This window comes from Rosa rugosa, chromosome 3, assembly GCF_958449725.1.
Source record: "Rosa rugosa chromosome 3, drRosRugo1.1, whole genome shotgun sequence".
Classification (NCBI taxonomy): domain Eukaryota; kingdom Viridiplantae; phylum Streptophyta; class Magnoliopsida; order Rosales; family Rosaceae; genus Rosa; species Rosa rugosa.
The window spans coordinates 48,047,493-48,064,487 of record NC_084822.1 but is presented as its reverse complement, the minus strand read 5'-3'; the positions used below and the strand labels follow the sequence as shown (position 1 = coordinate 48,064,487).

General features: G+C 40.9%; 2 protein-coding genes and 1 pseudogene across 2 annotated transcripts; all 3 read left to right on the top strand.

Moving 5' to 3' along the window:
* Positions 1–654: 654 nt before the first annotated feature.
* On the top strand, positions 655–3,255 carry LOC133739282 (esterase-like). The gene is made up of 5 exons (XM_062167027.1): positions 655–1,037; positions 1,546–1,755; positions 1,860–2,029; positions 2,207–2,471; positions 2,805–3,255. The coding sequence occupies exons 1-5, from the start codon at positions 791–793 to the stop codon at positions 3,065–3,067; spliced, it is 1,155 nt and encodes a 384-aa protein (XP_062023011.1). The 5' UTR covers positions 655–790; the 3' UTR covers positions 3,068–3,255.
* Positions 3,256–12,100: 8,845 nt separating this feature from the next.
* Positions 12,101–13,075, top strand: LOC133737856 (GDSL esterase/lipase ENOD8-like; annotated as a pseudogene).
* A 140-nt stretch (positions 13,076–13,215) lies between these two features.
* Positions 13,216–13,940, top strand: LOC133739283 (esterase-like). Its single transcript, XM_062167029.1, has 2 exons — positions 13,216–13,381; positions 13,571–13,940. Exons 1-2 carry the CDS (start codon positions 13,229–13,231, stop codon positions 13,868–13,870), a joined length of 453 nt encoding a protein of 150 aa, XP_062023013.1. The 5' UTR covers positions 13,216–13,228; the 3' UTR covers positions 13,871–13,940.
* Positions 13,941–16,995: the final 3,055 nt, after the last annotated feature.

The window sequence follows — 16,995 nt, the reverse complement described above, 5'->3', positions numbered from 1 at the left end:
TGTCTACATGTTCGATCTCGAAGAGTGAAGGACGTGTTGTGCTCTTTTTGTCCTTCGACCAGGGTTATTTTTGTCCCACAGGGTTTTTGTTACCTGGCAAGGTTTTTAACGAGGCAACAATGAAAGCGTCATCACCAAGTTTGAGCGGCACAAGGGGGAGTGTTGAAGGATATCGACATAATGTGTGCCTCTACAAACTAGGGTTAGAGTTGTAATAGGAAAGTACCCTAGGTATACTAATTGTATTTCGATTCTGTTACCTTTTGTGTACTCTGTAAACTCCCTATATAAAGGGCTCCTATTATCAATAATAAACAATTCTATTCTCCTACAACAGGGCGTTGTTTTTTTTTATTTTTTATATATATACTATTTCATGGTCAGTCAACAACACCGACCCTTTTCCTAGCCTATCTACATTCTACAATGGCAAGTCAGGAAAACCAAAGGGCAAATTCCTGCACAGTGCTCTGGAAGCGCCTTTGGATAGTTACAAACTTTGTATATTGAATATGTGTATGTTCAAAGTTCAAATCCAACTGGAGCACGACATCCTACGTACTCTGCAAGTTCAAGTGACCCATAAGATGTTCACACGTTCTTGGTCATCTTGTTGCCCTGTTTTCAACTTGTTTGAATATGCATGTACTTCGACCTTGACATATGACTAAATGCCGCCTAGAAATACAGAGGAAGTAAATTCTACCTTTCATTACACGTACTATAGTCTATATATAAAACAAACACGTACAGCTTAGTTCTCATCTGCATCCTTTGGTATTTCTCCACCATGGGGTACTCTCCTAAACTTATTATTTCTCTGTTCTGCTCCTATATGCTTATATTGCATATTGCCAGTAGTACCTTGGCTTTGAAAGACTGCGAGTTTCCAGCCATCTTCAACTTCGGAGACTCAAATTCAGATACTGGTGGACTAGCCGCATCCCTTCTACCACCAACCACACCTTATGGAGAGACCTATTTCCATATGCCGGTCGGAAGATTCTCTGATGGAAGACTCATTATCGACTTCCTTGGTATGTTTTTTTTGCCTTCATTATAAATTGACATGTACAGGTTATATCATATGCAGAGGTTCAGAGAGAGTTCTTCCTGGTTGACAATTCAAACATATATGATTGTACAAGGAAATACTGGTTTTTTTTTCTTTTTCTCGAAGTTGAATTATCATACTTCGTAGACAAAGTGGTAGGCCCGAGATGGTTTGTAGACACTCATTTCTTGATGATTTGGCCCTGCACTTTATGTGTAAACATAACGATTGTGTAGGGGGGATATATCACTGGATATGGTTGAAGAGTCTATCCACAGCTCATTGGATGAAAGGCTCTTCCGATCCCATGATGTAGGCATGTTGAAATAATTATTGCTTACATGCATTAAAATAAATTGTTTACTATAGAATAGATTCTTGGTTAGAGTTTTTCTTTCATCATTTCAGTTTTATCAGAGACATTGTATAATGCATTGTTTAGATACCAGATGTATTTTGTACGGTATTGATGAGACTATCTTGTCGTTCAGCAAAGAGTCTTGGTCATCCTTATCTAAGCGCATATCTGGATTCTCTCGGGACAAATTTCTCGCATGGTGCAAATTTCGCCACTGCAGCTTCCACTATCAGACTCCCAGATCTCATTATACCAGCCGGTGGATTTAGTCCCTTCTACCTTGATATTCAATATGTGCAGTTCCTGCAGCTAAAATCCAGATCACAACTCATAAGGCATCGAGGTAAAGTACTGACGAATGTCAATATCTAGGAATCACATTACTCGTCACTTCATTAAGATAAATCCCACTTTTACTAGGAAGGTGACCCGTTTTTACTTTTGTAGGGGGAATATTTGCAAGTTTAATGCCCAAGGAGGAGTACTTCTCCAATGCTTTATACACATTCGACATTGGCCAGAATGATCTTGGCGAGGGATTTTTCAGTAACCTGACTATACAGGAAGTAAATGCATCTGTTCCTGATATAATCACTGGTTTCTCAACGAATATCAAGGTAATCATTAGCATTTACCAAAGCTTGTCAATCTACCCACATGAAGGCCATGTGTTTGATTTTTAGTTTCTTAAAGGACAAGGAACAATATAATCACGTGTGGGATTGAAGTTGATTTGATTCTTCTGTTGTCATGGACTAATGATTGTTGCTGGTTGTGAATTTGTGAGGATGTAGAAAATATATGATTTGGGAGCACGATCATTATGGATCCACAATACGGGACCGATTGGCTGTCTCCCTTACATTGTGGCAAACTTCCCAGCTGCTGAGAAAGATGAGATTGGCTGTGCAAAGGTTTACAATGAAGTAGCTGAACATTTTAACCATGAGCTGAAGCAGGCTATAGTTCAACTCAGGAAGGATCTTCCTAAGGCTGCATTTACTTATGTAGATGTGTATTCTGTCAAATACTCTCTTTTCAAGGAACCCGAGAAATATGGTGAGTCGATTTCTAAGCATTATAAATGCTCGTAATAACATTTTAAACTTCACGGATTCAAATTCCCTGATCAATTCTTTACGTCTTGTTGTTGTGTTTATCGTCTACAACTACTAGTAGTGGCTGTAGCGCTATTGAGTAACTTGATGGTTAGCTTCTGAGTACGAAATGCAGACCAACCTCGCTTTTGAGTGATCATATATTATCACAGAGTTTGAATAGCCTACTTTTGAAACCCGTTGTTAATAAATCATGTTATTTGCTAAAACATAAAGAAATCCAAAATCATTTAGTTTTTCACTTGTATTAATCAATTGCTGGCAATTTTTGCAGGATTTGAGCTCCCACTTGTTGCTTGTTGTGGCTCCGGTGGTAAGTACAACTATAACGCCACTGCTGGATGTGGAGCAATAATTACAGTTAATGGAAGCCAAATCCTTGTTGGTTCATGCAAAAACCCCTCAATTAGAGTGAACTGGGATGGTATTCATTACACCGAGGCAGCTGCCAAATTTGTTTTTGATAAAATTTCAACCGGAGCGTATTCAGATCCACCTCTTCCCTTGAAACAAGCATGTCACAGGAGTTTGAACTAAAGAAGAACTTGGTGAAATAATGAACTTCCTCTTCTAGATTACTTGTTGCAGGAGTTCGAACTAATGAAAATAAATAATCTTTCACAATAAATCGATAATTCTGGCTGTCTCAATAATCAATATAGTCGATAATTCTGAGTGTTTGGTTTTCACTTTTCAGTAAGACGCGCGAGGAAATAGTTCACATCTGTTACAATGTTCAATTTACCATTAGCTCTGCAATTAAATCATTTGTTGAAACCAACTTTTGTATCTTACTCTCCGAACTCCTTCCTGTCTCTTTAATATGAAACTGTTGAAGGATGTCGACACAATGTGTGCCTCTACAAACTAGGGTTTAGAGTTGTAATAGGAATGTGCTCTAGGTATTCAATTGTAATCGGATTCTATTACCTTTTGGGTACCTTGTAACTCCCTATTTAAAGGGCTCCTATTATCAATGATAAACACAATTCCATTCTCCTACAACACGTTATCAGCACGAGTTCTAACCCTAGCCCAAAAAGAAAAAAAAAACCTTGTAACTCCCTATTTAAAGGGCTCCTATTATCAATGATAAACACAATTCCATTCTCCTAAAACCTAAAAACTCTCTCTCTCACAAATTCTGCCGTAGCTCTCCTTGCCCACAAAACAAAGAAAAAAAAAAAACCCTAGCTGCCGCACAGCCTCCTGCAGCCTGCAGCCCCCCCCTGCCGCAGCCTCCTGCAGCCTAGCCTCCTGCAGCCTAGCCTCTACCGCACGCAACTGCAGCCCCTGCTGCCCAAGTATACTGCAGCCCGCCCTGCACACCAGCACACCTACGCACAAACCTGCAGCCCGCTCACATCAGCCCGCACTGCAAGCCTGCCGAACCTGCACGCCTGCTGCACTGCTGCCGAACCTATTGTCCTGCTGCACAGCCCGCGCACAATCAGCCTTGCCCAGCTCGCCAACCCCTGCGCGTCCGTCCCCTGCTTCCTGCTGCACCAGCAAGCACGGCCCCCCACGCCTGACTAAGCTCACCCACCTGCAGATTAGGAGGAGGAAGAACAGAAGAAAGAAAGAAGAAGAAGAAGCGAAGAAAAAGAAAAAAAAGAAAAAAGGAGAAGGGACCCGGCCAGAGAAAAAAAAAAAAGAGGAAGAAAAAAAAAAAGAAGGGACCCGGCCCAGAAAAAAAAGAAGAAAAAAAAAAAGAGGAAAGCCCAAAGAACAGACAGTCCAGAGAAAAAAAAAAAACACGCCTGCATCAACACGCGCGTGTTCTCAAGCCCAAAATCATCACGTAAGTTTTTGTGAATTAAAGTTGCTGCTTTCATGTATTTTAAATTCTTTTATTTTCTGTAGAATATTGTAATATATGTTGCCAAATGTTGCCAAATGGTTTTGATATTTAACAAAGCGGAATTGTGGGGATTCGCGCTTAACGAACTAAGAGCGTTCGTATGAACTAAGAGTGTTCATAATGCATTGGACTAAGAGCGTCCATAAGCATCAACTTGTGACCATATTATAAACATCATTGTTTGGTCTAATCCAAAAGAGATTCTTGGAAATTGATTTCTTGGTAGCATAGCTCGGAAATCTTATTATTTTTAGTTTTCGTGGAAGTTTAGCTCCGAAACTAATAAATCTTCTCTTCTTATTTTCAGGATGTCGAATGAACCTAGACTCGATTTTCCCATGCTTGACTCAACAGGCTCGGAGTACCATAGCTGGGTAACCGATGTTGAGAACCATCTCACTTCAAAGGGAATATTGCCCATAATCCAGGCACCTAACCCGGATCTTGTGTTCATCCCAACACAAGCAAAACATGCTCAAGCAGTTATCTTGATGCGACGTCATATGGACAAAGCACTCAGATTGGAGTATATGTCGATCAAGAATGCAAGAGAGCTATGGGTAGCGCTAGAAGAGCGCTTTGGCAATGTCCAAGATTCCCTCCTCCCTGACTTGAAGGTTCAATGGAACAATCTGCGCTTTGCTGATTTCAAGTCTGTTGCTGAATATAATTCAGAGGCTCTTCGCATACAATCCATGTTGAGATTTTGTGGCAAACCTATCACAGAGCAAGAGCTAATTGAGAAGACTCTCTCCACCTTCCCCGTTTCAGCCATTGTGATATCAAAGCAATATCGTACTGAAGTCAATGCTGGACGGATCACGAGGTTTCATCAGCTTATCAATATCATATCTGTAGCTGAGAAACATGATAACATACTCGTGAGGAATTATAATTCAAGGCCCATTGGAACTAAGAGCGTTCATGAGGCGAATTATAATGCACCCAAAAGAGGGCGCAAGGAGCGGAACCCTAGGAATAAGGGATATGAGGGACGTATGAGTCCATATAACCGCCCTAATCAGGAAGGAAACCGCAAGTTTGGAGCGGATACACGTGGTGGCAATGCCACACGTGGGAGAGGGGGTCGTGGCAACCCTAGCCGTGGTGGTGGAGCCATGGCTCGTGGTGGTGGCGCCATGGGTCGTGGTGGTGGCGCCAATCCTCCTAGGGAACGACCACAACGTGCACAACATGCACCTCAATTAAGGGGAGGCAACCACAATGACATGTGTCATCGATGTGGGTCAAGTGAGCATTGGTTCAAGCAATGCAAGGCAAGCGAGCAACTAGCTTCAAGATACAGGGCATATAGGGACCTGAGGGAGCAAGAAGTGTACCTTGCAGAAGAAGGAGAAGAAGATGGTGGAGATGTCAACCTCACCATAGAGGACTTCAAAGCTGAAGATGAAGTGCACAAGGATGCTGCAGACTTTGATTAGAATAGTCCTTTTTATTTTCCAAGAATTTTTGTAATGGCATAAGCCTTAGTCAATAAATGACAATTGTATCAACTCTTTCTTATGTGGCGCACCCAATAAAATATGATGTCTAGGAAAGTCATTGAGATAATTGGTACTTAAGCGAGCCTCGCTCCACCAACATCTCTCTACTTTCCTGGTCATATTTGATTGGAGTTACCAAACGGATAGAGTGACTACAATGTGTCTCAGTTTGATTTTCTTTATTTTGGATTAGACTTTTTGGAACCTTTGATGTAATCATTGGCTATTTTTATTAATAAAGTATCGTATTCAATGTCATGGACATGTTCTTAATTTCGAACTTTATTATTTTTCAGTATGTTTCCTGGAGAGTTGGAATGCCTTGTTGATAGTGGCACCACACATACTATATTGCGACATAGGCAACTATTTCTATGGATGACGCCTAGTCGATCTTCTGTGACTACGATGGCTGGACCATCACAATTGATTCATGGTCGAGGACCAGCTCAATTTATGTTGCCAAATGGCACAAGTATTAATGTCACCGAAGCTCTATATGCTCCTAGGGCTGGAAGAACCCTATTGAGTTTTAAAGATATAAGAGCCAATGGTTTTCATGTGGAAACACATTGTGAGAATGGACAAGAGTTCCTTTGCATCACCTCTAATGACTACGGACATAAACGAGTATTAGAGAGACTTATGTGTCGCTCTAGTGGGTTGTATGCAACCACTATTCGAGTCGTTGAATCTAACCATGTCATGAGAGATGACTTATGGGATTCTGACACATATAGGCTTTGGCACGATCGCCTGGGACACCCAGGTCGTGATATGATGATCCGTATACTAAAGACTTCACACGGACATCCATTTTTCAAAACGAAAAGAAGTCAAAACCATAATTTGGTCCAAGGTAGAGCCAAAACCGCCTACCCCCTGCGGCCCAACAGTGGCATTGACACCACTAATGCCTCCTTGGTTCCTTTTTCGACTTCTAAAGTCAATTGTGACTTCGTGGTACAACCAAATTCTTCCTTGGTTGCTTCCAAAGCCCATCATTCGTTTTGCAAAGCCTGCTCATTAGCAAAGTTAGTATCTAAACCATCCTATGCAAAGGACACCAAAGAAAATATACCATTCTTACAAAGAATCCAAGGTGATATTTGTGGACCTATCCAACCAACTTGCGGACCATTTAGATATTTTATGGTGTTGGTTGATGCATCGACACGCTGGTCACATGTCATGCTTTTGTCCACACGAAATGCTGCATTTGCTAAACTCCTAGCACAAATCATTAAGTTAAGGGCTCACCACCCTGATCATCCCATTAAGTCAATTCGTCTTGACAATGCTGGAGAGTTTACATCAAAAACTTTTGATGACTATTGCATGTCCATTGGGATTGAGGTTGAACACCCTGTTCCTCACATTCACACCCAAAATGGTCTAGCAGAAGCTGCCATTAAAAGACTTCAAATGGTTGCTAGAGCATTGGTTATGCGCACCAATCTCCCTGTTTCTGCTTGGGGATATGCAATATTGCATGCAGCTGTGCTTATTCGTCTGAGGCCTACTGCCACTCAACCATTTTCTGCGTCCCAGTTGGTTACTGGATATGAGCCTAACGTCTCACACTTACGCATATTTGGGTGTGCAGTTTATGTGCCAATTGCGCCGCCACAGCGCACCAAAATGGGTCCTCAAAGACGATTAGGCATTTATGTTGGATATGACTCTCCAACTATTATCCGCTACTTAGAACCCTTGACAGGCGATCTATTTACCGCTAGATTTGCGGATTGTCACTTTGATGAGACAGTCTTCCCGTCGTTAGGGGGAGATAAGAACAATAATGTTCAACAGGAACGACAGGAATTGTCGTGGTCTGTCCCCACTTTGTCTCATCTTGATCCCCGAACCGCACAGTCCGAAATTGAAGTGCGGAGAATTCTCGATCTTCAGAACGTAGCAGACTCTATGCCTGACGCGTTTTCTGATATCGCTAAAGTGACAAGATCACATATACCTGCTGCAAACGTGCCTGCAAGGATTGATGTCCCTAAAAATCATGGACATGGCGCCACCCCTAGGGGTATTGGGCATGGCGCCGCCACCACTAATAGTGATGGTAATGTGGCTCAGGCCGGGCTCCCAGCAAGGAAACGTGGGAGGCCCAAAGGTTCGATGGACTCTCGCCCAAGAAAGAAAGCGAGTTTGGCACAAAAAGATCCATTAATCATCGACATAAATAACCCGTCTCATGAAGATATCCCGGATTATGGTTATGTCCAAGAGACATCATTGGGGGACGCTCCAATGTTAGAACCAACTCCAGGGAATAGAGAGATCTCCATGAATTACACTAGTGTACATGAGACGTTGAATCGAGATTCTATTGTCCTTGATGATGTATTTGCATACTCTATCGCTCAAGGAATTATAGAACACGATGATATCGAACCTCGCTCCGTTGAAGAATGTCAACGAAGAGCAGATTGGCCTAAATGGAAAGATGCGATCCAGGTTGAATTGGATTCACTAACAAAGAGACAGGTATTTGGGCCTATAACGCTGACACCCCCAAATATAAAGCCTGTTGGCCATAAATGGGTCTTTGTTAGAAAGCGTAATGAGAAAAATGAGGTTGTTAGATACAAAGCCCGCCTTGTGGCGCAAGGTTTCTCACAACGCCCTGGAATCGACTACGAGGAGACATATTCTCCCGTAATGGACGTTATAACGTTCCGCTACCTTGTCAGTTTGGTAGTTTCCGAAAAACTTGACATGCAGCTTATGGATGTGGTTACTGCATATCTCTATGGGGATCTAGATTCAGAGATATATATGAAGATTCCAGATGGACTTCAATTACCCAAATCAAGTGGCTCTAAACCACGGAGCGCGTTCTCAATAAGATTGAGACGCTCACTATATGGATTGAAACAATCCGGACGGATGTGGTATAACCGTCTAAGTGACTACTTGATTGGGAAGGGATATGTCAACAATGAAATATGCCCATGCGTGTTTATAAAAAGAACAAGTTCCGGATTTGCAATTGTAGCAGTTTATGTCGACGACATGAACCTAATTGGAACTCTAGATGAGTTAAAGGAAACTGCTCAATACTTGAAATCCGAATTTGAGATGAAAGATCTTGGGAAAACACGGTTTTGTCTCGGACTAGAGCTCGAGCACCGTAGTGATGGGATTATGATCCATCAGTCAGCATATACTCAAAAATTACTAAGGCGCTTTAATGAGGATAAAGCAAAGCCTGTGAGTACTCCCATGATCGGCCGTAGTCTTGAGCCCGGAAAAGATCCATTTCGTCCAAGGGATGAGGACGAAGACTTATTAGAGGCTGAAGTGCCCTATCTAAGTGCAATAGGCGCATTATTGTACTTAGCTCAATGCACAAGACCGGATATCTCATTCGCAGTGAACTTGTTAGCTCGACACAGTTCTGCGCCAACACGTCGCCATTGGATTGGTGTAAAGACAATCTTTCGATACTTAAGAGGTACGATTGATATGGGCTTGTTTTATCCCTACAGAGATAGAAGAAATAATGGAAGTGTGGGACCGGACTCCACAAGGCAAAACGCCACCTTCCGTACTCCTCCTCCCCTCCATCAAAATGACAACGATGTCTTGATGGGTTTTGCTGATGCAGGGTATCTCTCTGACCCACACAAAGGTCGCTCCCAAACGGGTTATGTCTTTACCATGGGAAGCACTGCGATATCTTGGAGGTCTACAAAACAGACCCTTGTTGCTACTTCCTCAAATCATGCAGAGATCATTGCTCTACATGAAGCTGTGCGAGAATGCATATGGCTAAGGTCTATAGTTAGACATATTCGAGGAACTTGTGGTTTGAAGTCTACCACAGATGAACCTACATGCATTTATGAGGATAATGCAGCTTGTATTGAACAAATGAAATTAGGTTTCATCAAGGGCGACAACACCAAGCATATATCGCCTAAGTTCTTTTACAATCAGCAACAACAGGCACTTCTAAATATTGAAGTGAACCAAATCCGATCTGAGGATAATGTAGCGGACTTATTTACTAAGTCGTTACCAAAATCCACCTTCGAGAAACATGTGAAGAGCATCGGATTAAGGAAGTTATCCGAACTCCCATGATTGTAGCAATCAGGGGGAGATATTGACATCAGGGGGAGGCATGATGTCTACATGTTCGGTCTCGAAGAGTGAAGGACGTGTTGTGCTCTTTTTGTCCTTCGACCAGGGTTATTTTTGTCCCACAGGGTTTTTGTTACCTGGCAAGGTTTTTAACGAGGCAACAATCAAAGCGTCATCACCAAGTTTGAGCGGCACAAGGGGGAGTGTTGAAGGATGTCGACACAATGTGTGCCTCTACAAACTAGGGTTTAGAGTTGTAATAGGAATGTGCTCTAGGTATTCAATTGTAATCGGATTCTATTACCTTTTGGGTACCTTGTAACTCCCTATTTAAAGGGCTCCTATTATCAATGATAAACACAATTCCATTCTCCTACAACAGAAACCTGCATATTGGTCTCCACAGCTCTAATTTGATCTGTTCCATAGTCATAATGCTGTATTGAAAGAAAACTTACTTCTGAAACCGAGAAATAATAAAAAAGCATTCTTTTGAATGTAAGTGACCTATCTCAGTTAAATTTCAAGTAATTCCTCAACTTGTTCATCATCATCATCATCTTGCCATGCATTCAACTTGATTTCTTATTCAAGAAGCTTTCTGAAAACCATTCAAAACCAACAAACGAGGAGAAATTTACCTGCTTGTGACGATTCAAAACCACCAAAAACTAAACCACAGAGATCAAACATGTTCAAAGCAATAAACTTTCACATTCAATTCGGAGCCAAAGTAACCAAAATCACCTGCTTGTGACGATTCAAGGCATCAGAATTAACAGATCGTTCTAATAGCAGAGAAAGAATCTGCCAATCACTCCCAAAATGAACCAAAGTGATTAGACCAAACGCCAAAAAGAACACTGATTTCCCAGCAAGAAACAAAAACCCATTTCGCCAAAACCCCAACAATTCTTGAAGCCAATGAATAATCAGCGTCATCACCAAACAACTTCCACTAGGAGTCTACGAAGTTCAGCATGCTCTGTCTGTCTGTCTCGACTTGTCCGCACATCTATCGCATGACAAAAAAATTTTAAAAGGACAGAACCGTAATTTCAGGCACCGGCTATTACTTTGTTTTATACAAACACAGCTTGCATCTTTTGGTATTTCCTCACCATATATGGAGTCAAGGACTGAAAAATCGAAACTTTCGGCGAAATTTCGTCGAAAATTTCGGTTTTTTAAGGGGTCGATATATCCGTAACATACCAAGCATATTTCGACCGAAATTTTGGAAATTTCCCGAATATTCGATATATCGCCGAAATTATGGATATTTCCGAAACATACCCAGTTTCTCAGAGAAACTTTCTCACGCCAACCCTCATTCTTGCAAGGTCAACTTTGACCTACCATTCTGCCATGCACGTCCACCACTCTGTCCACCACTCTTCCTTCAAAGTTCAATCAAGTGACAACTCATGGACACAATCTGAAGGACAATCTTCAAATGATTATAGTTATGGCCAAAGTCGAGCAATGCATGATCCCTACTATAACTACCAGCACCAAACCCACAGCCAATCCCCCCGGACCCATATGGTTGGCATATAAGTCAATACATGCAAAACTACAGAGGGGAGGTATCATTTAATGACTATTCTTCACAATACACTCAAGACTCTACATATAGAGATGATGAAGATAGTGAAGATTTTGTACCTCATAGGTCTTCTACGTGGTTCTAAGTTACTCATGTAATTCAAGATATAATGTATGATATGTATAAAGAATGTATATATATAAGGCGTGATGGCCTAGCCTCCCATTGGGTTTCCAGCCATAAAAAAAAAATTAGACGTTTATTTCAAAAAAATTCAGAGTTGTCGGCGATTCAGCATTTACCATTTTATGTTAAATTATAACAAATTACTATATAGCAATGTTTATTCAAGGTTTTATTTTCATATATAGTAGACAACTGATAAAACAAACATATCCAAAAGTTTCACTTAAAATTTCCATATTTTTCTTCAAATTTCCATCATTTTTCTTGATTTTATATCGAAATCGATATATCCTCGATATTTTTGTCGAAATTTCCGTTTCCGGGACCATCGAAATTTCCTCGAAACTCGATATTTTGGTCCTTGTATGGAGTACTCTCCAAAAGTTATTATTTCTCTGTTGTGCTCCTATATGCTTATATTGCATATTACCAGTAGTACCTTGGCTTTGAAAGACTGCGATTTTCCAGCCATCTTCAACTTCGGATACTCAAATTCAGATACTGGTGGATTAGCCGCATCCCTTCTATTAACACCAACCACACCTTATGGAGAGACCTATTTCCATATGCCGGTCGGAAGATTCTCTGATATGGAAGACTCATTATCGACTTCCTTGGTATGTTGTTTTTGCCTTCATTATAAATTAACATGTACAGGTTATATCATATGCACAGGTTCAGAGAGAGTTCTTCCTGGTTGACAATTCAAACTTATATGATTGTGGAGGGAAATACTGCTTTTTCTCGAGGTTGAATTATCATACTTAGTAGACAAAGTGGTAGGCCCGAGTTCTTGATGATTTTTCACTGCACTTTTATGTGTAAACATAATGAGGAGAGAGAGTGTAGGTGGGATATATCAGTGGATATGGTTGAATAGATTTGGATAAAAGGCTCTTCCCATAATTTGGGATGTTGAAATAATTAGTTCTTACAATATTAGAATAAAATCATAAATTGTTTACTATAGAAAAGATTAAGGGTGGACTTTGCAGAGCTTTTCTCTTCTCCCTGTAACTCAATTATTGATTAGAGTTTGTCTTTCATCATTTCAGTTTTATCAGAGACATTGTGTATAATGCATTGTTTAGATACCGGATGTATTTTGTACTGTATTGATTAGACTATCTTGTCGTTCAGCAAAGAGTCTTGGTCACCCTTATCTAAGCGCATATCTGGATTCTCTCGGGACAAATTTCTCCCATGGTGCAAATTTAGCCACTGCAGCTTCCACTATCAGACTCCCAGATCTCATTTTGCCAGCCGGTGGATTTAGTCCCTTCTACCTTGATATTCAATATGTGCAGTTCCTGCAACTAAAATCCAGATCACAACTCTAAGGCATCGAGGTAAAGAGTACTGAAGAATGTCAATATCTAGGAATCACATTTACTAATCACATTACTCGTCACTTCATTAAGATGAATCCCACTTTTACTAGGAAGGCTAGGTGACCAGCTTTTACTTTCGTAGGGGAAGTATTTGCAAGTTTAATGCCCAAGGAGGAGTACTTCTCCAAAGCATTATACACATTCGACATTGGTCAGAATGATCTTAGCGAGGGATTTACCCGCGGTAACATGACTATACAGGAAGTCAATGCATCTGTAACTGATATAATCACTGGTTTCTCAACTTATATCAAGGTAATCATTAGCATTTACCAAAGCTTGTCAAATTTACTCGACAAAATTAATTTCTTTCGCTGAAGGCCATGTGTTTGATTTTAAGTTTCTTAAAAGGACAAGCAACAATATAATCACGTGTGGGGTTGAAGTTGATTTGATTCTTCTGTTGTCATGATTGTTGTTGGTTGTGAATTTGTGATGATGTAGAAAATATATGATTTGGGAGCAAGATCAATATGGATCCACAATACGGGGCCGATTGGCTGTCTCCCTTACATTGTGGCAAACTTCCCATCAGCTCAGAAAGATGAGATTGGCTGTGCAAAAGCTTACAATGAAGTAGCTCAACATTTTAACCACGAGCTGAAGCTGGCCATAGTTCAACTCAGGAAGGATTTTCCTTTGGCTGCATTCACTTATGTAGATGTGTATTCTGTCAAATACTCTCTTTTCGAGGAACCTGAAAAGTATGGTAAGTCGATATTGAAGCATTATAAATCCTCATAACATTTTAAATTTCACGGATTCAAACCCCTTGATGAATTCTTTACGTCTTTTTGTTGTGTTTATCATTTAAAACTACTAGTAGCAGCTGTAGTGCTGTAGAGTAAATTGTTAGTTAGCTTTTGAGTATGAAATGCAAACTCACCTCGATTTGTAGTGATCATATATTATCATCACAGAGTTTGAACAGCCTACTTTAATAAAACTGTTGTAAAACGAACATAGAAAGTGTTTCATGCAGAAAATGGAGAGAGCTTTGCTTCAAGGAACTTGAGAGAGAGAGAGAGTTTAGATGCAGAGAAGGAGTGTAGTATTTTCTGTATTCATCTCATAACATGGATGAGAAATGGACTACATATAGTGGAAGATAGGGAACATGTAGCCTAAAGTCCTCCATAAAACAAGGACCCCTAAAGTCCTCCATAAAACAAGGATTCCTAAAGTCATCCATAAAACATGGAAAGGGTAAGCCTATAACAACATAATGATTTACCCTATATCTATTTACATGATATAGCCATAATGATTTACAACACTCCCCCTTGGATATTTCATGTCAATAGTGTAGCATGGGTTGTGCGCTTCTAAGTTGTCTCATCAAAAACCTTGCCAAGTAATAAAAACCCTGTGGGAAAAAAAACAACCTTGGTCGAAGGAGAAAAAGAGCACAACGCGCATGAGTGTGGAGTAGTAATATCACAGCTTCGGAGATAAGTGGAGTCTTCTTATTAGCATCATAAGTAGGTAGTATGTCTACGAGAGGGATGCATTTAGATTTGCTACACCAAAACCTTGCCCGGTAAACCCAGTGGGAAAAACCCGTGGTCGAAGGGAAAAGATGAGCAAATGCATATATATTGAATCAAAACATCTTCAGGATGTAGTATAAGTGGAGTGACCATGCTAAAGATGTGCCTCGTTAAAACCTTGTCAGGTAACAAAACCCAGTGGGACAAAATAACCCTGGACGAAGGACAAAAAGAGTACACGATGGTCAAGTGGGTATGCTTCTGGATACTCCCCCTGATTTCAACTCCCCCTGAAAATTACATGTTAGGTAATTCAGATAATTTACGTAGACCAATACCTTGTACATGCTTCTGGAATGTAGACTTTGGTAGTGACTTAGTGAAGAGGTCTGCACGATTGTCTTCAGATCGAATCTGCTTGACTTTAATTTTCTGATGCTCCTATTGTTGCTGATTGAAGAAGAACTTTGGTGCAATATGTTTGGTGTTGTCTCCTTTGATGAAACCCGTCTTCATTTGCTTGATGCAAGCAGCATTATCCTCGTGGATAGTGGTTGGTTCATCAATGGTGGAATGCAGCCCACATGTGCTTTGTGATGGCTCTCAACCATATACATTCACGTACTGCTTCGTGAAGAGCTAGAATCTCAGCATGATTCAAAGAGATAGCAACAAGGGTCTGTTTTGTAAACCTCCAAGAAAATTGCAGTATTCCTAATGGCAAAGACATAACCAGTTGGGGAACGCGCCTTGTGCGGGTCTGATAGATAGTCTGTATCAGCATATACAACAAGGCGAGCATCATTCTGAGGATCAAGTGGGTTTGATCCATTCCTTGATGCATAGGGATAGAATAAGCCCATATCCGCCGTACCTCTAAGGTAGCGAAAAATGTCTTTTAGGCCATTCCAGTGGCGGCGTGTTGGCGCAGAGCTATATCTAGCTAACAAGTTCACATCGAATGGGATGTCCTGTCTAGGGCATTGAGCCAAGTACCCATGGTCTATTGTACTTAGATATGGGACTTCTGACACCAATATCTCTTCGTTATCATCTGCAGGATGATACGGTTCTCTCTAGACTTCAGACGACCATGGGTGTGCTTGCTTTTATCTTCATTAAAGCGTCTTAACATCTTCTGGATGTAATTTGGTTGATGGACCAAAAATTCATCTACACTGTGCTCGGGCTCCGAGACAATGATTTGTTCTCCCAAGGTCTTTCATCTCAAATTCTGACTTCAGGTGCTTTGCGGTTTCTTTGATTTCTTCAGGAATATCAATCAAATTCATGTCATTGACATAGACCGCACAATTGCAAACCCGGAACTTGTTTCCTTCATAAACACGCATGGGCATAGTTTATTATTCACATATCCCATCCCGATCAAATATTCACTTAGACAGTTATACCATCTCCGTCTAGATTTTTTCAATCTATAAAGTGAACGCCTCAAAACTAATGGAGAGCGTGTTCCGTGGTCTAGAACTATTTGCATCGGGTATCATAAGTCCTTCAGGAACTTTCATGTATATCTCTGTATTGTGATCCCTATGGAGATAAGCTATGACCACATTCATAAGCTGCATATTCAGTTTTTCAGAAACTACCAAACTAAAAAGGTAGCGGAACGTTATGACGTCCATTACGGGAGAATACGCCTTCTCGTAATCAATCACAGGGCGTTGAGAAAATTCTTGCGCCACTAGACGAGCCTTGTGTATCACAATCTCGTTTTTCTCATAACGCTTCCTTACAAATACCCATTTAAATTCTACAGGTTTAACATGGGAAGGTGTAGGAACAACAGGCTCAAAGCACCTTTCTCTTTGTCAAGGAATCTAATTTGACCTGGATTGTTTATTTCCCCTTTTTTTTTGGCCAGTCGTCTCTTCGTTGATATTGATCAACAAAGCAAGGTTCAAGATCATCACATATTATAGTTTCGGTGGCCACCGCAAATACTAATATATCATCGATGATAATCTCATTCAAATTCCAAATCTCACAAAATTTACCGAGATTTCTCTATTCTCGGGAGTGGGTTCAAATGTTGGAGCGTCCCCCAACGTCGTCTCTTCTAGGACGGACCCATAATCCGGATTTATCTCGTGAGATGAATCAGTTTGAGATTGCGATGTCAAGAAGATTCATTTGTGCCGAGTTTACCCTCTTCTGGGGATAAGAATCCTTCGAACCTAGTGGTCTACCTAGCTTCTGGGCAGGGATATGTGACTGGTTAGCCGCCATGGTCGTACCTCGTCCATTTGGGACGACGCGTCCTACAGGGACATCTATCCTTGCAGGCACATTTGCAGCAGGTATATGTGATCTCGTCACTTTAGCTAGATCAGAGAAAGCGTCTGGCATATTTTGGGC